This window comes from Bos mutus, chromosome 4, assembly GCF_027580195.1.
Source record: "Bos mutus isolate GX-2022 chromosome 4, NWIPB_WYAK_1.1, whole genome shotgun sequence".
Taxonomy (NCBI): Eukaryota; Metazoa; Chordata; class Mammalia; order Artiodactyla; family Bovidae; genus Bos; species Bos mutus.
This window is the reverse complement of record NC_091620.1, coordinates 36,996,294-37,023,145: the sequence shown is the minus strand read 5'-3', so window position 1 is coordinate 37,023,145 and position 26,852 is coordinate 36,996,294. Positions and strand designations below refer to the sequence as shown.

General features: G+C 39.2%; 1 protein-coding gene across 2 annotated transcripts in view; it reads left to right on the top strand.

Moving 5' to 3' along the window:
• VPS41 (VPS41 subunit of HOPS complex) overlaps positions 1-26,852 on the top strand; it is a 192,973-nt gene that overhangs the window by 150,955 nt on the left and 15,166 nt on the right. For both annotated transcript variants that reach the window (XM_005888154.3, XM_070369337.1), the window contains 9 exons: positions 608-664; positions 2,996-3,057; positions 3,893-3,974; positions 6,316-6,408; positions 12,541-12,668; positions 14,096-14,240; positions 16,342-16,383; positions 16,521-16,571; positions 21,401-21,538. In XM_005888154.3, the coding sequence (XP_005888216.1) occupies positions 608-664; positions 2,996-3,057; positions 3,893-3,974; positions 6,316-6,408; positions 12,541-12,668; positions 14,096-14,240; positions 16,342-16,383; positions 16,521-16,571; positions 21,401-21,538 (798 nt within the window). The remainder of the gene's footprint in view (positions 1-607; positions 665-2,995; positions 3,058-3,892; positions 3,975-6,315; positions 6,409-12,540; positions 12,669-14,095; positions 14,241-16,341; positions 16,384-16,520; positions 16,572-21,400; positions 21,539-26,852) is intronic.

Below are 26,852 nucleotides of genomic sequence, written 5' to 3'. Positions count from 1 at the left end.
ATTGATATTTAAAGGTTTAAATATCAACCTTTGTTACCTTGATAGCTTTGAATCCAGTAGCTTCTTAAAGAAATAAATTAGGGTTTCAAACAGTTGTGGTAAACTAATCATTGTAAACTTAATAAAATAAAAATAGAATCAGAGATTTTCAAAATCTTATTGTAGTTATACCTACATGTATGTATATAGGTTACATTTTATGTTTCATAAAGGAAAAGTGCCCCTCGGTTAAACATGTCAAACAGATTTAGAATGACAGATGGATTTTTTTGTTGTTGTTCTTTGAACCTAGGAGATTTTGTTGTATTTTAATTTGTGTCTGAAATGTGATTCCAGTATCCTAATGTGGAAATGAATTCACATGGAAATAAGAGAAGTCTTCATTTTGGTTGACTGCTTTTGTTTCAGTTTGAATTCAGTGAGGTTCACTCAACCATAACATTAAAAATTCCTGTGCTTGAAGCAAAAGCCATGGGAAAGCGGGGCTTATTTATGTAGCCCATAACTTTAAAACATAATAAATATAGTGTTTATAACCTCAATATCTTTCTTTCCTACCCGCTCCCTTTTTTCCCCCTCCTCCTTTGTCATGCTTTTGTAAACATAGGAAGCTTTGATGGCAGCTGAAATTAGCCAAAAGAACATTAAAAGACATAAGATTCTGGTAAGTATATAATTTTACTATTTGAAATATAACTTTACCTTTCAATAAGTTATGAGACTGCAAGTAATTTGAGAACAGATTCTTCCTACATTTTGAGAAGTTATTTCCCATGAATTCTCTAGCCTGTGAGGTCAGAATATTTCATTTTATTAGATCAGTTTCTGCTTGTAAACAAGAAATTTGAACACCTGCTAGGAGGCAGTCTCAGGTAATTTGGAAACTGGATTTATAAATACCCTTTAAATACAAAGCTTTCCAGTTATGTGTGGGGAAGTTTCTTTAAATTGTAGGTAAAATCACATTATTATGAAATTGATCAAGAGAATAGTTTCGTAAAGCTAGATTGCTTCCATGTCTCCATTAAGAACAGACCCAATTTATTTTGTTATGGTGACTAATCTAGGACATCAGATACATTTTTATTACATTTTGGACTCTGGAAAAATATTGTGAATAAAAGACCATTTCTTTGCTAACTGTGACAATGAATGTGCGGATGAAAAGCCAGAAAAGAAATGGTATTCTCTGAGTGTGAAAGATCTCTAGAGATCATCTAGCCCAGGACCCTGGCTGACAAATGCAGATTAGAAGATTAGTCTTTTGTGGCTATTTGGGTTCCAATGCAGATTCCTTTTCCCTGCACTTTCCCACCTTAAACTTCTGTTTAAAATTCTTCAAAATAGCCTAATTCTCAAAGAGTATACAAAGAAAATAACTCAGGAACTTATTCATTGACAATTGTAGAGAATAAGGAAGAATCTAGAAATGGAGTAGTCCTGCCAGTACAAGTGTATAATTGAAGTAAGCAGGTCAAAAGTAAGACAAGCTTAGCTAGTCAGTTGTGCATTGGATTTGGTAACATGAAAGTGACAAGTACATTTTCCGTACATGTATTATTTATTCTTGACATGCTTTGCAGAGTGAAAGTGAATAGGAGATGATGAAGTTGAGTAGAATAGAGACTATTAGGCTTGCTGCAAAGTGGAAAAGATTCAAGACTGCAGGTGGGGACTGTGACATCATGGACAGGTTTTGGTAGTCCTGGGTATTTTGTGTAAGAGAGACATTTAACATGCTTATAAGGGGAAAGAGAGAAAATCAGGTTAAGGTTAAAGGAACACAGGGAACAAAGGTTGGACAAGTTGACTCTGCAAAGGAGGCATCTCTTCTCTGAACCTGTAGACTCACTATAGACAGTGTGATCTGTGATTTTCAGAGAAATAAAGTTAGTCACCCTTTCTTCATCCTGTAGTTCCAACAGATTTGGAATATGATTTCCTACGTAGTCGTCCTTAAAGTAAAATTGAATCAACTAAGAACTTTGGGTATTTCCCTTTACTCTTGAAATGGGCATGTCCTCTACATTGATCATGCCTGGATATTTCCTTCCTGGGACAAGGCAAACAGAGAGAAATGGGCTTCTACCATTTCTGCCATCTAGGAAGAAGTTCCACAAAAGATTTTTTTGTACATAAAGTAGAACTTAAAAATCTAAGTTTTTTTTTTTCTTCTTTTTTTTTTTTACATATATTGAGTTAAGCTTCTAATGCAGATGCTTTTGCATGGAACTAATCTTTCTTAAGAGTCAGTTCAGTTCAGTTGCTCAGTCGTGTCTGACTCTTTGCGACCCCATGAACCGCAGTACGCCAGACTTCCCTGTCCATCACCAACTCCCAGAGTCCACCCAAACCCATGTGCATTGAGTCGGTGATGCCATCCAACCATCTCATCCTCTGTCGTCCCCTTCTGTTCCTGCCTTCAAATCTTTCCCAGCATCAGGGTCTTTTCAAATGAGTCAGTTATTCGCGTCAGGTAGCCAAAGTGTTGGAGTTTCAATATCAGTCTTTCCAATGAACACCCAGGACTGATCTCCTTTAGGATGGACTGGTTGGATCTCCTTGCAGTCCAAGGGACTCTCAAGAGTCTTCTTCAAAACCACAATTCAAAAGCATCAATTCTTCGGCATTCAGCTTTCTTTATAGTCCAACTCTCATATCCATACATGACCACTGGAAAAACTGTAGCCTTGACTAGACGGACCTTTGTTGGCAAAGTAATGTCTCTGCTTTTTAATATGCTATCTAGGTTGGTCATAACTTTCCTTCCAAGGAGTAGTGTCATTTAATTTCATGGCTGCAATCACCATCTGCAGTGATTTTGGAGCCCAGAAAAATAGTCAGCCACTGTTTCTACTGTTTCCCCATCTTTTTGCCATGATGATGGGACTGGATGCCATGATCTTAGTTTTCTGAATGTTGAGCTTTAAGCCAACTTTTTCAGTCTCCACGCATTCCAGTTAACTAGGAAATTCCTTCATTTCATTTTCCCTAGGACATCGGCTTGGCGTATATAAACCACCTGGTGGCAAGAGGAGAGTATGATATAGCAGCACGGTAATCAAGATGTTTTCACAACTATTTGTTAATATAAATAGAATTGAGCCATATTAGCAATACAAAGAAGTCATTCTTTACAACTGACTTTTTTTTTTTTTTACATTTTTCTAACAGGTAGTTTTGAATAGTAGTAGTTTTAACCACAGAATGAATTGATATATGTTATTTACCCACCTAATGTCTCATTTTTACCAAATGAAAAATATTTTTCTCAATGAAAGAGGTCTCAAAATACATGAACAGTCTGAGATTTTACCCATTTTATAAGACAGCCTGGAAAAATAGTCTTCAGGCCTACATTTTTGTTCCCTGATTTAGGGAAATGTGTTTCTTTGATGTGTAAATCAAAGTTTTATTCATACATAAACATTTTTTTCCGTATTATGCACTGAGGTAGAATTCTAATGTTCTAAAGACTGATTTTGTAGTACATTATTTAAAGCCAGTGAAGAATTAGTTTAAATGGATACTTGTAAGTATGATGGTATTTTTTCAAGGCATAAAAGGTCCCCAAACTAGCAGCATTCATCTGGTTAAGTAGGAAACGCAGAACAGGAAAATCATTGGGAAAACCCTTATCAAAGTCTTCTGAAAGGGATTCATCTTTATGTATAAGTATTTTGTATTTTCATGATTTCCATCAACTCACATGCAGTCAAGTGAGTACCAGTAATAAATACCTTTATGTTCATTGGCACTTGAGATGGAAATTTGTCAAAACTCTGGGATAAGAGATTTATCTAAACCACTGGGGGAAATGACTGCTTATTCTGTCTCTGTTTATTTTCTTTATTTATACTTTCTTTCTCCCTGGGATGTTTTTTACAACCAGCAAATGCCAGAAAATTCTTGGGAAAAATGCAGCACTCTGGGAATACGAAGTTTATAAATTTAAAGAAATTGGACAGCTTAAGGTAAGCAAACTTTATTTTTAACTCTTAATTTTTCTATGTAGTATATTGAGGGCTTCCCAGACAGCTCAGCAGTAAAGAATCTACCTGCCAGTGCAGGAGACTGTGGTTCGATCTCTGGATTGGAAAGATTCCATGCAGAAGGAAATGGCAACCCACTGCAGTATTCTTGCCTGGCAAATTCTGTGGACAGAGGAGATTGGCAGGCTACAGTCCATGGGGTCGCAAAAGAGTCAGACATGACTTAGTGACTAAACAACAATGACAACAATATTAATGTTAAATTAAGACAGTAGTAATCAGCTCTTTATTGGGAAGCGAGTACCATTTCAACTAGAAAGAAAAACTTTTAGAAATTAGTTACAAAACAGGAGCCTGGTTCATATTTTATGTGCATAAAATATATACATATATATTACATGTACGATATGTTCATGTTTTTATGTCCCTCCAATTCCCTCAGTGTTTAGATGAAGTTTTAATGTTCTTTTTAATGAGTATGGAGAACAGGTATGGTCTCATCATAGTAGATTATAAACAGAAGGCTTTTTTCACATGTTCTGAATAATTAATGCATTTTCCAGTATTTTACTTACTGGAAGATAGACGAAACATTTTGACCAGGTAGCTCCAACAAATAATTTTGACATTTCATTTCTTTAATCTTTCAATTTAGTGTGTAACATCCAAACTAATCAGTAAAGTGTTCCTGTGCCTGTAGGTATGTGTGAAACATTTTCACTTCTCAGTTTTTGTGAGCCTTTTCAGTGCTGTCCTAGAATTATGAATATGCTTTTAAAAACTGCAGTTATTCAGCTGGCCAGCCCTGTGCCTCATCCTGTCCTTGCCCCATAAATATAAGTCTTCTCTGGGAGACCCTCCAGGACACTTATGGTCATGTTTATTGGGTCAATCCTAGAGGGTCTTTTCCAGTCCTGTGGCCATTTTTACCATGATGGCTCCATCACTCAGAACTCCGTATGAATTCCATATCTGTGTTGGAACTTTGTGGTGGCCATTTTACCTTGTGTGTACATACTGCTGATAATGGTCACTCAAATTAATGTGAATCCATTCCCACCTAAGCATGGTCTTTCTCCTTTCAATCTGTGTGTATGACATCACAATATACCTATTTCTCCATGTTTAATAGCCACTGTCCTGATGAGAACATGTAGCTTACCTCCTCCTTCTGTTTAATTGCCAATCCTGGTCAGTTTCACATCATCAGTATTGATTGGGCCTTTTCTCCCCCTCCAGTACCACTGCCTTAACTCCCACCTGAGCTCTTGCAAGGGCCTTCTGGTAGATCTGTGGACAACCCTAACCCAGAGTGAACATGTTAGTTGCTCAGACATGTCCGATCCTTTGTGAGACCTCATGGTCTCACAAGCCTACAAGACTCCTCTGTCCAGGCGAGAATACTGGGGTGGGTAGCCATTTTCTTCTCCAAGGGAGCGACCCAGGGATCAAACCCAAGTCTTCTGCTTTGCAGGCATATTTTTCACCGCTGAGCCATAGGGGAAGCCCAACCAGGAATTAGCTATTAGAAAAAATAAGCATGTTCCTCTCATCCCCACCTGCTGAAAGTATCAAATCCAGATTCCTTTCATGACCCCCCTCAGCTTTCTCTCGAGCCTCATCTCCAAACCGTGTTGACCTCCCTGCATGCATAGTGGGTACGCATGGTGCCATGCCTTTACCCATGCTGTTCCCTCTGGCATCTGTCACTTCTGCTTCAGTCTCCAAGATCCACCTCTCCACAGCTTCCTGTTCATCCTTATTTCAAGACATTTAGCACACAATTGGCTGTTTAGATATCAGCATACTTCCCTCTGAGGCTGTGAGCTCCTGGGACAGTGCCCCAAGCTCTGGGTCCCCAGGACAGAGCATGGTGAGTGGTAAGGTAGTGCACTGCAGAGCTATTTTCAAGTGTTTGGAAATTGGAAACTTTTAATACATCACTGAGAAAGCTAAAAACGCAAGATATATTTCCCCTTAATTTCAAAACATGAATAGATGTCATGTAACTTCTGTGACATTCTCTCTTATAACTTAGATTTTCATTAATTCATCAAGAAGAAGAGAGAAAGTTTACTTAACAGAGTTAATTTTTTTGCTTCAAATTTATTCATACATGTAGACACCCCATATGTACTTTAAAAAATATATTGTATTATAAAAAGAGCTTATTTGAATCTTTTATCTTCATAATATTTTTCCAAAGTACTCTATTGCCTTAAAATTTAAAGTAAATGTATACTTTTATATTTGCTGCCTATTGCAGTACAGTTTTACTTTGCTACTTTTTAAAGTTTTTTTTTCTTTCTTTTTCTTTTCTTAGGCGATTAGTCCTTATTTGCCAAGAGGGGATCCAGTTCTGAAACCACTCATCTATGAAATGATCTTACATGAATTTTTGGAAAGTGATTATGAGGTATGACATTCCAACATGGTCGTCTTGTTTTCAGTGGAAAATGTTAAGAAATCTAGAAAAATAGCACAGTGGAGCAGCTGATTTAAAGGCAGCAGGTTTGCAGCTTCTGTGGTCGATGAAACTGGGGGTACATACACTCTGATGACAATTAAAAATACGTACACCTTGTTAGAGAAAATGTCTAATCTGTGGACATTCTGAAGATTTATTAAAGCTAGCTTCTTGATAGAGCTAAAGGAAAAGGATCAAGTACCATTTGGGGGTTTTCAGAGATAGAATAGCATCTGCTAACCATGCTTCTAACTACCCTGAAGAATGTAGAACTTTCTGAAATGCAGAACTTTGCCAAAGGAGTATCAGAGAAGTTGGGAGGCAGGAAGGAAATTGGAAGTGATCTGTTTGCTTATTGATTAAGGAGGAAACTAGTGCTTAAATTGCTTATCTGCTGTATACTCTGCACTTTCAGTTGCCTGTTGTGATGTTATACTCCCAACATTATATTAGTAATATCCAATTTTACAGAGAACTAAAGATTAAAGAGAGAACTTGCCCATGGCCATATATAATAGGCATGCCTAGGTTTGAATTTAAATTTGGTGTTTGCATGCACCCAAAATGGACTTTTTTTTTCCCCGGCCATGCCATATGGCTTGTGAGATCTTAATTTCCTAACCAGGAATCAGGCCATCAGACCTGGGCTCTCGGCAGTAAAAGTGCAAAGTCGTAACCACTAGACCGTCATGGAAGTCTCCCAAAATGGATTATAATTTTTAAAGTTGTTCCTTTAACACACATTTATTCGGAAAATCTGTTTCATGCCTGCTGTATTCCAGGAATGTGCTAGGCATTAGGCATGCAGGTGTGAATGAAATGATGTGCATTTAGCAGTAGCTCATAGTCTTAGTCACACCCAAGCACGTAAACCAGCAGTTCTCAACAGGGGCAGACACCCCCCCACCCCCTCACTCACCCAGAAATACTTGGTGATGGAGACATTTTTAGTTGTCATGACTGGGAGATTGGTAACACTGTCATTTAGTAGGTAGAGGCCAGCAGGATGCTGCTAAACATCCTTCAATGCACAGGACAGCTCCCTATGACAAAGAATTCTGTCCTTAAATGTCAGCAGGCCTGAGGTTGACAAACCTCTAAGGTAAACAGATAAATTATTACATCATATGCCAGGTGCTCTCATAAGGCTGTCCACGAACTGCTGTGGAAAGACTCAGCCTTCTCCTACTTCTGACCAGAGGGAAAGATGAGATTTCTGGTGGGCAGGTTCCAGGCAAGGCTGGTAAGTTCTGCTGCTGGGACAGTCCATTCCCTGGTAGATTGCAGACCATGGGCTCCTCTTCTCCAGCTTCTGTCCAACCTTCACAGTCTTTCATGAAAGTGGTGCCATCTTCAGCTCCTACTAATGTTCAGGAGCCTAACCCAGTGATCTGTTTTCATTTTTGGTACCTCATAGCATGTTACAAGTTGTCCTTGCCTTCACACATTCTGATGTTACGTTTTGAAAATAAGGAAGACTTTATTTACAACTTTCCTCCTTCCCACAAGAATGTGTGGTGACTTGCAGAAAGGTTAATAGAAATAGAAAGAGGCAATCGGAGAGGGCATGAGAAAAAGAACTGTGTTTTGAGTGCCTACTCGGGCACTTTTTTAACCAATTACTGAGTCCATTTAAAGAAGCGTAATAATGCAAATACTACATTCTCACTCTGAGATTATTTTAGAGCTTAAGATCTAAAGGGACTTTCAAGATTGTAATCCTTTAATGACACAAGGACTTGTTCAGTTACTGTCAGCCAAGTGTTCCTGGATATGTTCAATTCAAGCATTCCGATGCCTGCATCACCAATGTAATTCTTTTACTGTTATAAGCCTGTATTTTTATCATAGGGAGGGATTAAGTGCTTCAGTATGAATTAAAACTGAACAAAATATTTATTAATTGTGCATACTAATGGGACAATTTATTCATGTTCTTTTCTTATTAGCATGTGTTCTAGTGTCATGATCCAATCTTCCCTCCCGGCCTGGATCTATTCCTTTCTAGATCTGTACAGAAGAGTTTATGGTAATGGTGTATGCCATTTATTCTAGGTTCTAACTCATGCAGTCTAGGAGCATGGTTCCTATTTATTTCCTATTCAGTTCAATTCAACACATCTTTAGAACCTACCATGGTCGAGGACTGGGCTGAGTACTCATTTGGATCCAAGAGGAAAACACAGTCCCAGCCTTCAGTGGATTTACAGACTGGTTGCTAAGTTGCTAAGTCACTTCAGTCGTGTCTGACTCTGTGTGACCCCATAGACGGCAGCCCACCAGGCTCCCCCATCCCTGGGATTCTCCAGGCAAGAACACTGGAGTGGGTCCCTGGTGGCTCAGACAGTAAAGCGTCTGCCACAATGCGGGAGACCCGGGTTCGATTCCTGGGTTGGGAAGATCCCCTGGAGAAGGAAATGGCAATCCACTCCAGCACTCTTGCCTGGAAAATCCCATGGATGGAGGAGCCTGATAGGCTACAGTCCATGGGGTCGCAAAGAGTCGGACACGACTGAGCGACTTTACTTTCTTTCTCCAATGCATGAAAGTGAAAAGTGAAAGGGAGGTTGCTCAGTCGTGTCCAACTCCGCGACCCCATGAACTGCAGTTTATCAGGCTCCTCCATCCATGGGATTTTCCAGGCAAGAGTACTGTAGTAGGGTGCCATCGCCTTCTCCTACTGGAGACACTGTATAAATAAGCTTCAAGTAACTAGAAAATATGTAAAACAGGCAGAGTAATGTGTTATATAAAAAAATGAGAGATAATTATTGGTTGTAGTTATTGGAAAAGGTTTCTTCAGTGAAAAAAGACTTGTAATGGACTGTTCCTGTTTCTTTCCAGTATGTTCTGAGTACCTAGAATAATTGTCATAAATATTCCATCTTTGTACACCTTCCCAAAAAAAAAGAATTGTGAGTGTTCTGTGAAAATATGGAAAGAATATGAACTTTATTTCAAAATACGAGGGATGGTACAGGGAGGGAGGTGGGAGGGGGGTTCAAGATGGAGAACACGTGTACACCCGTGGTGGATTTATGTTGATGTATGGCAAAACCAATACAATATTGTAATTAGCCTCCAATTAAAATAAATAAGTTTAAATTAAAAAAACAAAAAACAAAATACCAAAGCTTAGTATACTTGTCCTCTTTTTAAAGTAATGTAATTTAACAATAAAAAAAGAAATTTTATTATTTGTGTGATTCTCTTACAATTCATTATTCAACCCTTATTTTTTTCCAGAAACTTTTAAATCCTATATCATTAAAGGTATCTTGTTGATTCATATCTGGAAAACTTTTGACTGTGAGTGGAATAAATAAGCAAAACTTAAAGCTTATAGATTTTTTTTGCTGTATGTTTTAGGGTGTCTTCCTAGTCATTTTATTAAGAAGTTTATGAGTAATTTGATTTTGTCATAAGCTCTTGTAAGTAATTCATATTTTAGCTCCCATCATTCTTTCATGTTTAGTTTTGAATTAAACTGTCATGGAGTTGATCAGATAGCAGTGTTGTGTAGCAACACTTGATCACACATAATGTGGATGAAAAATAGTACTAAAGGTCAGATTAAAAATATAAGAGGCTTCCCTGGTGGCTCAGTGGTAAAGAATCTGCCTGCCAATGTAGCAGACACAGGTTCAATCCCTGGTTCAGGAAGATCCCACATGCCACAAAGCATGAGCCACAGCTATAGAGCCTGTGCTCTAAGCCCGGGAGCTGCAACTGCTGAAGCCCGAACACGCTAGAGCCCATGCTCTGCAACAAGAGAAGCCAGTGCAAGGAGAAGCCTGTGAACCGCCACTGGAGAGTAGCCCCCACTCTCTGCAACTGGTGAAAAGCCTGCAGCAAAGACTCAGCACAGCCAAAAATAAAATTATTTTTTAAACACTGATAAAAAATATAATAAAAAAATATATGAAATTAAAAGTATTTTCTTGAAGGTACTGGTGCTTCATGATTTCTTTGTATGGAGTTTCTACTGAAACTTTTTAATTTTTAATTTATAGCCTACCAGAATTAAATAGTTAAGCATTGCTTCATAATATTAATAACAGATATATAAGCATGTTAAAAATGGGGTGATTTTTGTGGCATTTCGTTTAATGAGTAGTCCTTAACCTTTTACTTCCTATGATGGGCACCAAGGGATTCTCTTACTTTGCCACTGAATCCTGATAGCTCCCTGATAACTGTGTCTTCTAATTATTAATAAAGGCTTCAGGGTAATTTCATCAGTATTTTTCGTCATATTTAATCAGAGATACATAAAATCAGTTAAGCAGAGAATAGCCTAATGTGAAATGTGATTAGTGTTTATTTCAGTTTATGTTGGAGTCGTCTCATTTTCACTCATGCAGTGTGACCGGTCATTTTGTCTTATTTTCATTAGAAGTTGGGAGTGCTGCAAGGCTATTAACTGAATCAGGAAAATAAAAAAGGAGCCAAGCTTTCATCTTTCCCCAAATAGTATTATTCCTGGTCTCAGGGCTACTGAGAATTGCTAGTATTGGGGTGGAAATCTTGTCAGGACATTTTTCTTTTAATCTTATAAATTACAGAGTCTTAAGAAAACAGAAACTTGATCCTTTGTACTTGATCCAAAGTATCATTTTGATTCAGAGAATATTTTAATGTTGTGATTCAATGGTTTTATAAAATATATCCTCTTTATTGAGTGAATCTCCTTCCCAAATCTCACAGATCAAACTGTAGTCATGGTCACATGAAGGAAAGTTGCAGTTTGAATAGAAAATACACAGACTGTTGTTTTGATATCTTGCCATCCTTCCCAGGGGATACTTGAGTAGAAACTGGACTTCAAACTATATTCCTGATTCTCTTATGATTTTTCTTCTTACCAAATCCTAGTACTTGACAGAAGCAAATTCCACCATGCTGTTTCATTTCTAAGTATCATTTAAACCAATTAAAAGTATTTCTAAGTATCATTTAAACCAATTAAAAGTTCATTAAGGCACTGAAGTAAAGTGCTAGTCACTCTGCTGTGTCTGACTCTGTCCTGTCTGACTAGCCCACCAGGCTCCTCTGTCCATAGAATTCTCCAGCAAGAATACTGGAGTGGGTTGCCATTCCCTTCTCTAATAGATCTTCCTGATCCAGGGATTGAACCCTGATCTCCTGCATTGCAGGCAGATTTTTTACCATCTGAACCACCAGAGAAGCCTCATTAAGGCATTCATTGAGTTATTTAATATTAATAATTTTTTCAATGTGAATATTTTTATTTCTTCTGCTATCTATAGAAACATTTAAGGTTTTTGGTTTTTTTTCCCCCCTAAAAGTTGCCATAGATCAGTAAGTAAACTGCTCCCTAGTACTTTGAGTTACAAGGGCTAAAATTAGGGATCAGCACTGCAGAGGCTGTCCAGGACACTGGCTCACAGCACTGGAAAGCTCTGGAGACAGGATCCATAGCACTGGAGACAGGATTCAATCAGGGGATCTGGAATTTTCTATGAGAACCACAAATTTTGAAATCCAGAAAGAGTCAGGGTAAAAGCAGGGGATAAAACTTGAACCAAAGTCCCAAATCCCTAAACAAAACTAGAATTAGAGGCACCCAGTGGAAGGAAGATGATAACTTGCTGAACGTGGGATGCTGGGTGATTCCACCATGGGAGCAAAGCCACCACCTGCACAGTGCTGGCTGCGCAGCTGACTTGGACAGTATCTGTAAGATGTCAGAGAATGCCTTCCAGGTGTTACCGTTAGTCCACAATGAGGAGAGAGCAAGTAGACCTAAACTCTGTGCAGTGGTGCCTAATGGAAGGACCCCGGGGCCTCGCTTCCTCATGCATTTCCTCCAATAATAAGAGCAGGGATGGTTCTGCCCACTTCACTTTTCAGGAATGGCCAATGGAAATGGATATGTGGTCATTCTCTGCCTCCCTTGCCACCACCAAACCCATAGTCTGAAAATTGATGATATGTTTATGGACCAATGTTTTCATCATAAATGGTTTTGTGTGTTTTCCATGAAACTTTCAGGCATTGTTTGAACTCATGGGATTGCTTTCCTTTTTAAAGAGTGTTCTGTTTTTCCCCCTCGGTTAGGGTTTTGCCACGTTGATCCGAGAATGGCCGGGAGATCTGTACAACAATTCAGTAATAGTTCAAGCGGTTCGGGATCACCTGAAGAAAGATAGTCAGAACAGGACCTTACTTAAAACCCTGGCAGAATTGTGAGTATATTTTAATGCTTTTTTTTCCCCCCCAAATCAATCGTCATGAAAAGTTTTCATATTTTAGCTCTGGCAAACTGAATTGGGAGAATGCAAGTTTGTATGTACCATTTTCCTATATTCACTCTTAGTAAAAAAAACTTTTCGTAAGCCTCCAGTGTACAGCTAGAAGGTAAGGTAAGGGAAATGTGTGAGACTGTACAGTTGTAATTTATTTCCCAGAGGAGAGGAGCTTTGGTCAGCACCACTTGGTGGAGGCAGTGGTTTGGGGAGGGAAGGACGCCAGGTCTTAGACTACTGCAGCGAGTCATTTTCCCAGTGAGGCTCTGGTTTCTGTCATTCTTGGGTCTGCAAGTTAGTAAACTTTTCAAACTGTAGACTCTTTATAAGATTACTGGGGGCAATTCCGTATGGGTTGGTTTTCATGAAATTTCTTAATCAAGAACTGAGTGCAGTGCCTGGCACTGAGTCAGGTCTCAGAATATGGAAGCTTGATCAATGCTTTTTGTATTTTTGGGCACTTTAAGTGACTCGGGCTTTGTGCTAAATGCCTGAGATACAGACAGATAAGGTACCCCTGTGCCCTAGGACCTTTGATTAGTGAAACAAGAAGCACGCTGTAGTTAATCTCAGAAGACCACCTTGCTTCAGTCCCTCCTCACACTCCCGCCATCTCAGACAAACCCTTCTGTCACTCTTACCTCTTTTGCCCGCGACCAGGAAAAGTAAACCCAATGACCTAGTATCAGGGCTGTTAAGACTTTCCACCAAAGGAGTTTTGTCTGTGGCACTGAGTTGGAACACTAATGGTTTTCTTCTGGAAACATTGTTCTAGATTTCCTTGGATTCTTTCGTTACTAACACTAATAGTACTGATAATTCTCTAGTACTAATAATGGACCCAGTGCGGCTTAGCATCAGTTGGCCTTTAGGAGCTGACTTGTGAAATTAAGCAATGTGAAAAACATTGTTTCAACACAAAAACACATTTGAATTTTATACAACCTCCTTACAGATAAGCTTTTGGAATATCACCCATCTGTCAGCTGACTACTGTTTGTAAGAATTGTAACTTTCTATTACTAGAATAAGAATTTCCTTCATTTGGGGGTCATAATTTCTTTGTATATGGATTTCTCTAAAACATTTTGAGAGTTTTCTGTAGGAAATTAGTTTTTGTCAATATTGACAGACTATTGACAATAGAATATTTTCAATTTCCTAAAATTTTCTCAAGGTTCTGAGAAAGAAATACTTACTGGTCACATATAGTTCAATCCCAAGGAACACTTTTCTAAATAAAGTTAATTTTTCTCTCTAAACAAGTGTTTCAGTTTTCATTAAAGTAAAACATGATTTATTGAATATGTCTTCATGTTTTATTAGAAGTGTTGATGAACATTAATGTAAAACCTTTGTCTTACCAGGTACACCTACGACAAAAACTATGGCAATGCTTTGGAAATATACCTAACATTAAGACACAAGGATGTTTTCCAGTTGATCCACAAACATAATCTTTTCAGTTCTATCAAGGATAAAATTGTTTTATTAATGGATTTTGATTCTGAGGTAATGTTTTTCTTTTTTTAAGATTTATTTTTTAAAAAATTTTATTGGAGTATAGTTGATTTATAGTGTATGTTAGTTTCAAGTGTACACAAAGTGAATCAGTTATAATGTGTTTCTTATTTTACTACTGATAAATTATTTGTGCTGTCCCAAGTTTTTATAGACATTTGTCCACATGCTGGAGTAGTTAATAAATCACATAACCTGTTGTATGCTAACTGTTCAGAACACTCTGACCCTCGCCAGATGTTCCTTTAGTAGTTGGCATTCAGGACTCCTTTAGCTGATGCAGTTTTTCTGTAAAAGCAATCATAACTTGATGTAGAACTTTTAAAGTTGTGTGTATGTGAAGTAATTTTTTGTTTTTTAGTAAAACAGGTCATTGTAATTCATAGGAACAGAGAAACTAGCCATATGCTTTAGCTCATTCAATCCTCTTAATTGTATGTCCCAGAATTCAAGCTGTAAGTAAACTGTTCTGGTCTGTTTGTGGCACTTTTATTCTTTGGCATTCACAGCTTTAGCATGTGGAGTTTCCATTGGTCTCAGATGACAAAAAGATAAAAAAGAAGATAATAAAGTGCATTTGAATAGTGGGATGTTTGTCTAATGACTTCCCTGGTGGTAAAGACTTCAGATGGTAAAGAATCTGCCTGCAATGCTGGAGACTTGGGTTTGATTCCTTGATCAGGAAGATCCCCTGGAGAATGGAATGGCCACCCACTCCATTATTCTTACCTGGAGAATTCCACGGACAAAGGACCCTGGAGGGCTATAGTCCTTGGGGTCACAAAGAATCAGACACGACTAAGCAACTAACACTTTCACTTCTGTCTGATGAGGGCACCCAGCCTCCACATCTCACAGTGGGTCTTGTAAAGTGATAGAAATTGTATGTATTTTAAAAAAGAAAGTTAATGCGAAGTGCTAGTGATGAAAAGAAAGAGTTTCATAAAATACAGTAGCTGTTACTCGAAAAGTTGAAATTTTAGATAAATCAAAGAGTAGAACACTTAAGGTTCCAAAAAGGTTACTTGAACTTTTTAAAATTTTATTTTACTGTATCTAGGGGTATTATGTGCTATATTATATATCTATTACGTGCTGTGTATTAGACTTCACACACTTAAACATAATTTAAATAGAAGCTAAATCTACTTTTTCTGAAAGATGCTTTTAGCCCATTTTTCATTCTTAAGTCCTTAGGGAGTACAAATTTAAAAATAGTGCAGTTCCTAGGAAGTTCAGGTGCAGAGATTCTGCTTCTCTGGCAGAAGATGATTAAGGGGATGAGCAACTTATATAGAAATTAATTTTCCCATAGCCAGTCTCCCCTTATGACTGACCCACCCTTCATATATCTCAAGAGCTTATTTTGCATATGAAGCTGTAGACAAAAGATGAATGAGTTCAAATTCATTGCTATTCAAGAGCATGAACTCAAGGAATCACGTAACTTTCTAATTAGAAAATAACTTAAGGGTAATCTCTTCCAACATCCTAATGTTTCAGAAAAAAAATTCAGCAGACAGGTAGGCAATGTAACAGAGTCAAGAACAAGACCCAGGGACTCTGTATGAGGCTTAGTCTGGTGGGTTGTCTTCCCACCGCCTCTTGTTACAAACACTAACTTGTGTTTCATGAATGATAAAGGTGGCTAAACTCAATTCTGTAAATCCATAAGCTTTATACTGTTATGAAGTTTCAGGTGTCTTTTTTTTTTCCCCCTTCTGTGTCTTATCCTCTTCTCCACATAAGACCAGCTCCTTTTATCTGTGGAATCTGTAAAGGGACTCCATCAATATTCACGTGGCCAGAAAGAAAGCTCTTTTTTGTAATACTGGGAATATAAATGCTTTGTATTGTGAGTTGTAGCACAGCATCATTTTATGTTGTATGCAAAACACGGAGACCGCAGAGTGAAACAAATTTTAAAATACATTTAGAAATATCTCAAGAACCGTTCTAAAGCTAAGAACCCTCTAATCCATGTAAAACAGGCCCTCTGCCTTTCATGGTGATACCATATATAACACATTATGTTCTGTGTTCTCTTTTTCGGTGGCAAATTTCAGTGACTGGGTATTTTTTCATATTGCAGAAAGCTGTTGACATGCTTCTGGACAATGAAGATAAAATTTCAGTGAGTGCCTTTCTATGTATTGAAACAGATGAGTGTCTGAGACCACTATCACCATAAAGAAGAGAGATGTTTATGAGATAATTTCACAGCTGTATTTGTATCCTCATAACTCTACATTTAATTTTTTTTTCCTATAGATTAAAAAAGTAGTGGAAGAATTAGAAGACAGACCAGAGTTGCAGCATGTGGTGAGCATGACAGTCCTTCTCTTTTGCCCTTTGATTGAATAGAGCAGCAAGTCACCTTCCAGTGTTGGCTTGAGAAGACTGGAGTGAACACAATATTCTGTAATTGTTATTATGCAGCAGATGATCAGAATCCAGACTAGGAATTAATAACAGATCAGGAACTTTAACTTTGACTCAAAATTGAATTGTGATTAAAAAAAAAAGTTATCACATTTTTGTATTATCAAACTATGCCTAGGAGTAAACAACTTCCTTCTGTCAATTGAAGAAAAAAAAACACACACCCTGAAAGTTGAGAATTATGTGTTATTGAGCACATACAAAGAACTATAGCCTGGGAGAGCAGCCTCTTAGATAGCGCTAAGGGACTGTTCCAAACAGATCAGGGGAGCCAGGATGTACAGCAGTTTTTGCTGGGGGAAAAAACACAAAAATATAGTGAAGTATCATAAGAGTATTGCTAACCACAGACACAGAAAACAAACATCTCAAGTTAATGATTTTAGTGCCTTCCTTTGTATAGGAAGATGGTAGACTCTGGGCTCATTGAAATCATTCCTTAGATACGCATCTTAACTGTCCAGGGCCAGAGTGTGTTTTTGTCCAAGCTGACTTCCCCTCAGGGGGCACTGTTGGGATGGCTGCAGTGGCTTTATGGGCTTGATGGTGGGCAACATTGATTATTTACAAATGGCAGGTAGTGTTCTTCATCCACACTTCTCTAGTTACCATTCAATATAATTATGGCATCAATTACAGCCAAGCCAGTTCCCTGACTCTACACCAAAGATACCAAGTTTTCCTGCTAAGGAAACACCACACAGCTGTTCCATGTCCAGGACCACACAGAACACTCACAGATCAGAGCCTCATTTTTTGACAGAGCCTGTGCCTTCTTCTCTTATGTGGTCGTGTGGTGGTGCCACTGGGCGCATTACTCTAGATTTCTTTTGTTGGGGGGCTCCTTTGATTCTCTGCATTGCTGTCATCATGGGAGCAAAACAGGAAGAGATGTTTTTCTATGTCCTTTCAAAATGATGCCAGAGAAGTCTTCAGTGAAAATAGGGGTTGTTCCCAGTAGGCCTGTGAGCATCATATAAGACTGTTGTGTCTGTGCGCACCTCTTTGCACCCCGGGAGGAGCGTTAGGAAATAGAGCATTTATAAGTCAGTTTCATGCACTGAAGCTTTTGAAGACTCCAGTATAGGAAAGTGAAGTGACTTGGGGGGAAGTTGTCCCTTTGTTTGCTCAGTGGTTTTCTGAATGCTTTTTGCTCTGTTGTTCATGACTGAAAATCGCCAGATTATCTGTTTACCCAAGCAAGGTACCTCTGTGTGGGTCATCATGGAATTTGTTTGCAAAGCAGTGATTTCTGGCTTCCTTCAGCCGTGAGACAGGACTACAGGCGGCAGGTACCAAGTGACAGTGTCAGTGGGGCAGTCGTAGAACGGTGGCGGCGCTCACACGGAAGGGGCTCACATCGTCTCTGTCAGGCAAAGTGATGTCTCTATACGTTTGCCCCAAAGATGTGACAGAACCTTCTTAATCCATTTGCACCTCTGGGAAACCGCAGTGTGTCAATTCTTACACTGACGCCATGCCAGTGGAGTGGCCAGAGTCTTCATCAGAGCAGGGACTTCTCTTGGCCTCCCCCAGTTCTTGCCTGAGAGAGAGGGAGCGGTTAACCCAAGGAGGGGGTTCTCAGTGTGCTTGTGTCCTGGTTAGGCTTATTTAGTGACCATATACGACAGCAAGTGTCAGGCTCCGGCAACTTCATTCCCGGTCACAACTTCAGGGCAGGCTCATGCTCTGTGTTGAGGAATCAATCCAATCAAGGGGGCAGATGCACTGATGCACTTGGTGTGATGAAGTCGTCCCACCTCAGGTGGGTTCTAGGGTGTTTGTGTCCATTTAACATGAACTAAACATTGAAGAAAGTAGGGAAAACCACTAGACCATTCAGGTATGACCTAAATCAAATCCCTTATGATTATACAGTGGAAGTGAGAAATAGATTTAAGGGCCTAGATCTGATAGATAGAGTGCCTGATGAACTACGGAATGAGGTTCGTGACATTGTACAGGAGACAGGGATCAAGACCATTCCCATAGAAAAGAAATGCAAAAAAGCAAAATGGCTGTCTGGGGAGGCCTTACAAATAGCTGTGAAAAGAAGAGAAGCGAAAAGCAAAGGAGAAAAGGAAAGATATAAGCATCTGAATGCAGAGTTCCAAAGAATAGCAAGAAGAGATAAGAAAGCCTTCTTCAGTGATCAATGCAAAGAAATAGAGGAAAACAACAGAATGGGAAAGACTAGGGATCTCTTCAAGAAAATCAGAGATACCAAAGGAACATCTCATGCAAAGATGAGCTTGATAAAAGACAGAAATGGTATGGACCTAACAGAAGCAGAAGATATTAAGAAGAGATGACAAGAATACACAGAAGAACTGTACAAAAAAGATCTTCACGACCCAGATAATCACGATGGTGTGATCACTCATCTAGAGCCAGACATCCTGGAATGTGAAGTCAAGTGGGGCTTAGAAAGCATCACTACGAACAAAGCTAGTGGAGGTGATGGAATTCCAGTTGAACTATTCCAAATCCTGAAAGCTGATGCTGTGAAAGTGCTGCACTCAATATGCCAGCAAATTTGGAAAACTCAGCAGTGGCCACAGGACTGGAAAAGGTCAGTTTTCATTCCAATCCCAAAGAAAGGCAATGCCAAAGAATGCTCAAACTACCGCACAATTGCACTCATCTCACACGCTAGTAAAGTAATGCTCAAAATTCTCCAAGCCAGGCTTCAGCAATATGTGAACCATGAATTCCTGATGTTCAGGCTGGTTTTAGAAAAGGCAGAGGAACCAGAGATCAAATTGCCAATATCCACTGGATCATAGAAAAAGCAAGAGAGTTCCAGAAAAACATCTATTTCTGCTTTATTGACTATGCCAAAGCCTTTGACTGTGTGGATCACAATAAACTGTGGAAAATTCTGAAAGAGATGGGAATACCAGACCACCTGATCTGCCTCTTGAGAAATTTGTATGCAGGTCAGGAAGCAACAGTTAAAACTGGACATGGAACAACAGACTGGTTCCAAATAGGAAAAGGAGTTCATCAAGGCTGTATATTGTCACCCTGTTTATTTAACTTATATGCAGAGTACATCATGAGAAACGCTGGACTGGAAGAAACACAAGCTGGAATCAAGATTGCCGGGAGAAATATCAATAACCTCAGATATGCAGATGACACCACCCTCATGGCAGAAAGTGAAGAGGAACTCAAAAGCCTCTTGATGAAAGTGAAAGTGGAGAGTGAAAAAGTTGGCTTAAAGCTCAACATTCAGAAAACGAAGATCGTGGCATCCAGTCCCACCACTTCATGGGAAATAGATGGGCAAACAGTGGAAACAGTGTCAGACTTTATTTTTCTGGGCTCCAAAATCACTACAGATGGTGACTGCAGCCATGAAATTAAAAGACACTTACTCCTTGGAGGGAAAGTTATGACCAACCTAGATAGCATATTGAAAAGCAGAGACATTACTTTGCCAAGAAAGGTTCGTCTAGTCAAGGCTATGGTTTTTCCTGTGGTCATGTATGGATGTGAGAGTTGGACTGTGAAGAAGGCTGAGCACCGACGAATTGATGCTTTTGAACTGTAGTGTTAGAGAAGACTCTTGAGAGTCCCTTGGACTGCAAAGAGATCCAACCAGTGCATTCTGAAGGAGATCAGCCCTGGGATGTCTTTGGAGGGAATGATGCTAAAGCTGCAACTCCAGTACTTTGGCCACCTCATGCGAAGAGTTGATGCATTGGAAAAGACTCTGATGCTGGGAGGGATTGAGGGAAGGAGGAGAAGGGAACGACAGAGGATGAGATGGCTGGATGGCATCACTGACTGGATGGACGTGAGTCTGAGTGAACTCCGGGAGTTGGGATGGACAGGGAGGCCTGGCGTGCTGTGATTCATGGGGTCGCAAATAGTCGGACACGACTGAGCGACTGATCTGATCTCTGAAACATTGAATATCGATTTCTGACTTCTGTGCAATATATTGATAACTTTGCTACTACTCCTAGTTGAAAGTGAATCACTCACTCCCTTGAAGGTTCATTAACTTTTTCAGACAGTCAGAAAAAGAAATCAGCTATGAAAATGGGTTCAAAACACCTGACTCTTCTTGATTTTTTTCACTTTTTGAGGTCCCCAGTGGAGGCAGCGTTTCATGGCAAACACAGATCTCAGTAAAACTTCAGGAGAGGAGATTTAGAAAATATGAGAATTAATTTAGCACTTTCTACTGGAGTCATTTTTGAGAACATGTTCTTGCTCCATGATTCTACCCCCTTTTATATAAAGGATGAGAATTTTTACAATCTAGAAACACTCATCAAGCTTTTTACTTCTGAGGTGAAGCAGATGATGGTGAGAATATTAACAGATCCTGTCATTAATATTTCTGCAGTGCCTATTACAAGCCAGGTATGGTTCTGAGTGATTTACAAATGGTAACTCATTCAGTCCTCACAACTGAAGATTTTTGCCGATAAAGAAACTCAGTCACAGAGAGGTTAGTGACCTGCCCAGGGCCACGTGGTTGGTAAGAGGCAGAAACAGGTCACTCGGGGCCATCCTAGGAAGGACCAGCACCTCCTTACTCTTGCCAAGGTGTCTCCTTTCCACTTCTCCTTCACCTAGAGATTTTTCCCAAAAACTGCTTTTCCACCAGCCTGTCTGTGGCTGAAAATAGCAATGTTGAACAGGTATCACTTCCCTATTTTAATACCCCTCATTTGTTCCTTTGATCTTTTTAGTATCTGCATAAGCTTTTCAAAAGAGACCACCATAAGGGACAGCGCTACCATGAGAAGCAGATCAGCCTTTATGCTGAATTCGACCGACCCAACTTGCTTCCATTTCTCCGAGACAGTATCCATTGCCCCCTTGAAAAGGTGAGTCCCAGATGCCCTGGCTCAAAAGCTGCGAGGTGAGAGTTGTCATTGTTGATAAGCTCTGGGTTCTTCTAGTCTTCTGTCTCTGCTCGTCCATCCTCATTCAAGGGAAAGACTGGCTCTTCAGGCACGAGGTTTTGCCGGGCATTCTATCACAATGGGTGGTCCTATCAGATCAGATTTTGGTAAGGACCTCAAGTATCTCTAAGCCAGGTTTAACTGGGATAAAGGTCTCATCTAGGGTCTAGGACTCTATCAACCATAAAACACTGTCCAGAGTCTGATGCATTTACCAGCAAAGTCAGCCTGGGAGGGGGACATGGACCACTCACAGCCAGAGGCAGCTGCCCCAGTCAGGACTCCAAGTTGATACATAACTTCAGTCCTGCACCCTGTGTGCTTTAAATACCCACATGATGTACTTTTCTATTTCTCTGTCACACTCAATTCCATTTTAGTTATAATGTAGTTAACTGTAGTTATAACTACAGTTTCTAGTCTCTCCCACCATCCTATAAGTTCTTCAAGGAAAAGGAGTTTGTTTCACTGATTCTCATAAACTCAGTAGCCAGCCACACATTAGACACTTAATGTTATTGCATGCCAGTTGAATGAATGAATAAATTGATATCTACGAGGTTCTCGTTAGGTGAATGAATGAACTAGTAAGTATTATGAGCTTGCTGTTTCAAAATAAACTACAATACTCACCATGTGTGTACTAGAAACTGGGTGACTGAAGACCCTCAGTTTTGTTTCCATGGTTCTTCACACCATCTGCAATGCTCTCTACCATCTACACATATCTTCCTAAATTCAGATGGCCAGAGAGCAAGTACTTTCTACCATCAGCCATATGTAGCAACAAAACAAAGTATTTGACCCGTAAGAGACACTTACTAAGAAGTTGACTTGACAACACGCAATTTTTGTGCAATCACAGCTTTTCTAGTTGCTTCTTCAGCCCATGATGATTAACTTCAAATGTGTTGAATTTACTGTGAACCAGTTTCAGCTCAATGGATTTTCTGAATCTACAATTAAAAAAAAAAATCTTGCCTGCATATTAATTTATGAAAAACATTAACAGTTTATGTTTGGGCCCTAAGGCTTTTTCTCAAGAATAAATTTGGAAACACATCATCTTAGAAAAGCAAACGTTCCTCTCTTTTCTCACTTCTGAATCTATAATCTAGAAAAAGAGGGAGAATCTTAATCTTTGAACTGTGCCCCTGTGTTTGTGCCTCACTTTGAAGGAAACGTGTTTCCAGGCAGACCTGGCCTTGTCCTGTTGACTCCTCAGCCAGAGCCCCACACACGAGGGTGATTAGCACCCACCCAGGCATCCTTCTTCCCCTTCACTGAACACTGTACAGAGGTTCCACGTGGATTCCAGTATGTCCGTGTCTGGAACATGCTTTCAACCCATTTGGTTTACAGTTTCCAGTCCAGTAGTGTTCAATGGAAAGCACACTGCTCTGACCACAAAGGCAGCATCAGAAATTCTCATCTCCACACATGATATTTCTAATACAAAGAACTCACCTGGAGCATTGTGTGGGCCCTTTGGAATTTTTCTCTCTGAGCTACTGGGAAAAATCAATTGCATATAAGAGAATTCAACACAAACCTGAGAATAATTATGTTTGAAGTAGTTTTTTTTTTTTTTTTTTTTTAAGATAACTTTCAGTGGAAAGAGAATTTGGAACAAAATGGATTTGAGATAGTAATGGTTGAAACATGTCACTATAATCAAGTCATTAGGCTTTCATGTTAAAGATCTTTGAGACATCTTTATTAGAGATTATCTCTGCTTGAGACTCCATTGGGGAAGTCTGTATATTTGCAAAAAATATACAGTCCTTGCTCAGGTACCTCAAGCCATCTTAAAGGAGATTTTCTTGACTTTAATTCATGTAGCATCTCATTCCTTTCTCCCTAGAAATAATAACTGTGCACACTGTGTTTCATCTTAGAAACAAATTCCTTTTATGTTTACCTGTAACATAGAAAAACTACTGACTCATAAAAACCTAAGTAGATTTCCCCCCAATCTAGAGCTATAAGACAGCATGCTGAGCCTTAGAACCTGAGTCTCTTAACTTTGGGTCCCATATATTTTCCGCTGTGGTAAGGAATCACTTTTTTCAGGTTTAAAAAGTTAATTAAAATAACAGCAACAGCAATAGTAATAAAGATATTCCTCAATATTGCAAGAATTGTGAGAGACATCAGTTTTTAAACTGTTCATTCTTCTGTCATTTCCAGGTGTGGTCATCAGGTCCTAGTTTTCATGTTTGCAAATCTGATTTGCTTGTGCCGAGAATAGTTAAAAGCAAAATATTAGCTTTATCATTAATACCTGAATTTATGGTCAGTCTCATATCTAATTGCATTCACAAGGTGGCAGTATATATGAATCTGGAGGAATAAAGTAGGAGATGCATAGTTTATTAATTTTCCTTAAAGAAAAATAAGACTGTATAAAAGATGATGGGGTCAAGACTATGTAGAAATCATTGTAAAACTGATACAGTAGATAGGGCTGATAAAGTTTCCATTAGTTAACCCCTACATTTTTAACTGTTACTTTACATTAAATAAGGAAAGGAAAAATTTGAATATTATTTTTACATCATTTTTTACTCAATTTTTGTTGTTATTCTGTCTTGTCACTTGTTTTCTGTTATTCTCCTTTTTTGCACACGTGCATGTATATATGTCCTGTTGGCTTTAAAAATCTTAGTTTAGCTACTTTTTCCTCTAGATGGAGCACTATTGTTCGGGAACATTCAAGAATCTAAAATAAGCAAACATGCTTTTATGCTTTGTGTATGTGCTCAGTTGTGTCCAACTCTTTGCGACTCCATGGACTGTAGGCTGCCAGGCTCTTCTGTCCATGGAATTTTCCAGGCAAGAATACTGGAGTGGGTTGCCATTTCCTACTCCAGAGGATCTTGACCCAGGAATCAAACCCAGGTCTCCTGCGTCTCCTGTATCATCCATGTTTCCAAGAGCAGTTTGGACGAAAGGATTAAAAATAAGAGAGCAGGGTGTTCTCAGACCCAGAAGCTGCCCTCCCACATTTCTGGTTCATCCCCATGGTGGATACTGGTCACATAGCTCTCCTACCACCGGAGAGGCCTTGAGGTTTTCGTTCTGGGCAGTCACTCAACCACCTATAATCTTACTACTATAGAAGAAATGGACAACGGATACTAGGGAGCATCTCGCCACATCACTTTTTAAATTTTTGTTAGAGAATTGTTGCTTTACAATGTTGTGTCGATTTAAGCTATGCAGCAAAGTGAATCAGTTATACATATATCCCCTCTTTTTGGATTTCCTTCCCATTTAGGTCACCACAGAGTACTGAGTAGAGGTCCCTGTGCTATAAAGTAGGTTCTCATTGGTTATCTATTTGATACATAGTGTAAGTTGTATAGAAATGTCAATCCCAGTCTCCCAATTCATCCCACCTCCTTCCCCCATTGGTGTCCATACATTTGTTCTCTACCTCTGTGTGTCTATTTCTGCTTTGCAAATAAGTTCATATGTATCATTTTTGAGATCCCACACATAAGTGTTAATACGACATTTTTTCTTTTTGACTTCATTCTGTATGACACTCCCTAGGTCCGTCTATATCTCTGCAAATGGCACAGTGTCCTTCATTTTTATGACTGAGTAATATTTCATTGTATATATGTAATATCTTTATCCAGCCCTCTGTTGATGGACATTTGTTTCTGTGTCCTGGCTGTTGTGAATAGCTGCAATGAACATTAGGGTGCATGTATCTTTCTGAGTTATGGTTTTCTCCAGGTATATGCCCAAGAGTGGGACTGGTGGGTCATATGGTAGCTCTATTTTTAGTTTTTGAGGAACAGCCGTACTGTTCTCCACAGTGATGGTATCAATTTACATTCCCACCAGCAGTGCAAGAGGGTTCCCTTTTCTCCACACACTTTCCAGCATTTATTGTTTGTAGATTTTTTGATGATGGCCATTTGACCAGTGTGAGATGATACCTCATTGTAGTTTGATTTGCATTCCTCTAATATGAATGATGTTGAGCATCTTTCATGTGGTTGTTGGCCATCTGTATATCTTTTTTGGTGAAATGTCTGTTTCTAGCTCCCCCTCATTTTTTTGAATGGGTTGTTTTCTGATGTTGAGCTACATGAGCTGTTCGTGTATTTTGGAGATTAATACCTTGTGGGTTGCTTCATTTGCAAATATTTTCTCCCATTCTGAGGGTTGTCTTTTTGTTTTGTTTATGGTTCCCTTTGCTGTGCAAAGATTTAAGTTTAACTAGGTCCTATTTGTTTTGTTTTAATTTTCATTATTACTGTTAGAGGTAGATCAGAAAAGATCTTGCTGCAATTTATATCAAAGAGTATCCTATCTTTTCCTCTAAGAGTTTTATAATGTCCAGCCTTACAGTTAGGTCTTTGATCCATTTTGAGTTTATTTTTGTGTATGGTATTGGGAGGTGTTTTAATTGCATTCTTTTACATGTAACAGTCCAGTTTCCCCAGCACCACGTATTGAAGAGACTGTCTTTTCTTCATTGTATATTCTTGCCTTCTTTGTGATAGATTAGGTGACCATAGGTACATGGATTTGTTTCTGGGCTTTCTATCCTATTCCTCTGATCAATATTTCCATTTTTGTCTGCTACATAATTTTTAAAGGAATTGTGTGAATAATCAAATTAGTGGTGTTTCTTGCTCATTGTGGCCTTCAGGTTTTCTCATTTAAATGATTGTGTACCGGGTGGCTCAATGGTAAACAATCCACGCCAGCAAGAACCCCTGGAGAAGGGAATGGCAGCCCACTCCAGTATTCCTGCCTGGGAAATCCCATGAACAGAGGAGCCTGGTGGGCTACAGCCCATGGGGTCCCGAAAGAGTTGGACATGACTTAGTTACTAAACAACTCTAAAACATTGTCTTAGTTTCATTCCAATTCTAAAGTGTTTTTTTTTTAAATGGAGTACAATTACAGTGTTTCTGCTGTACAGTAATATGAGTCAGCTATATGTATACCCGCTCCCTCTTGAGCCTCCTTCCCACCCCATCATCACCATCCCACTCCAGGTCATCACAGAGCGCCAAGCTGAGATCCCTGTGCTCTGCAGCAGCCTCCTGCTAGCTCATTTACACGATTGTGTATATACGTCAGTGCTGCTGTCCCAGTTCTTCCCACCCTCCCTTTCCCTCCTCACCCCCATGTCCACCAGTCCATTCTCTACATCTGCATCTCTGTACCTGCCCTGCAAATAGGTTAGTGTGTACAGTTTTTCTAGATT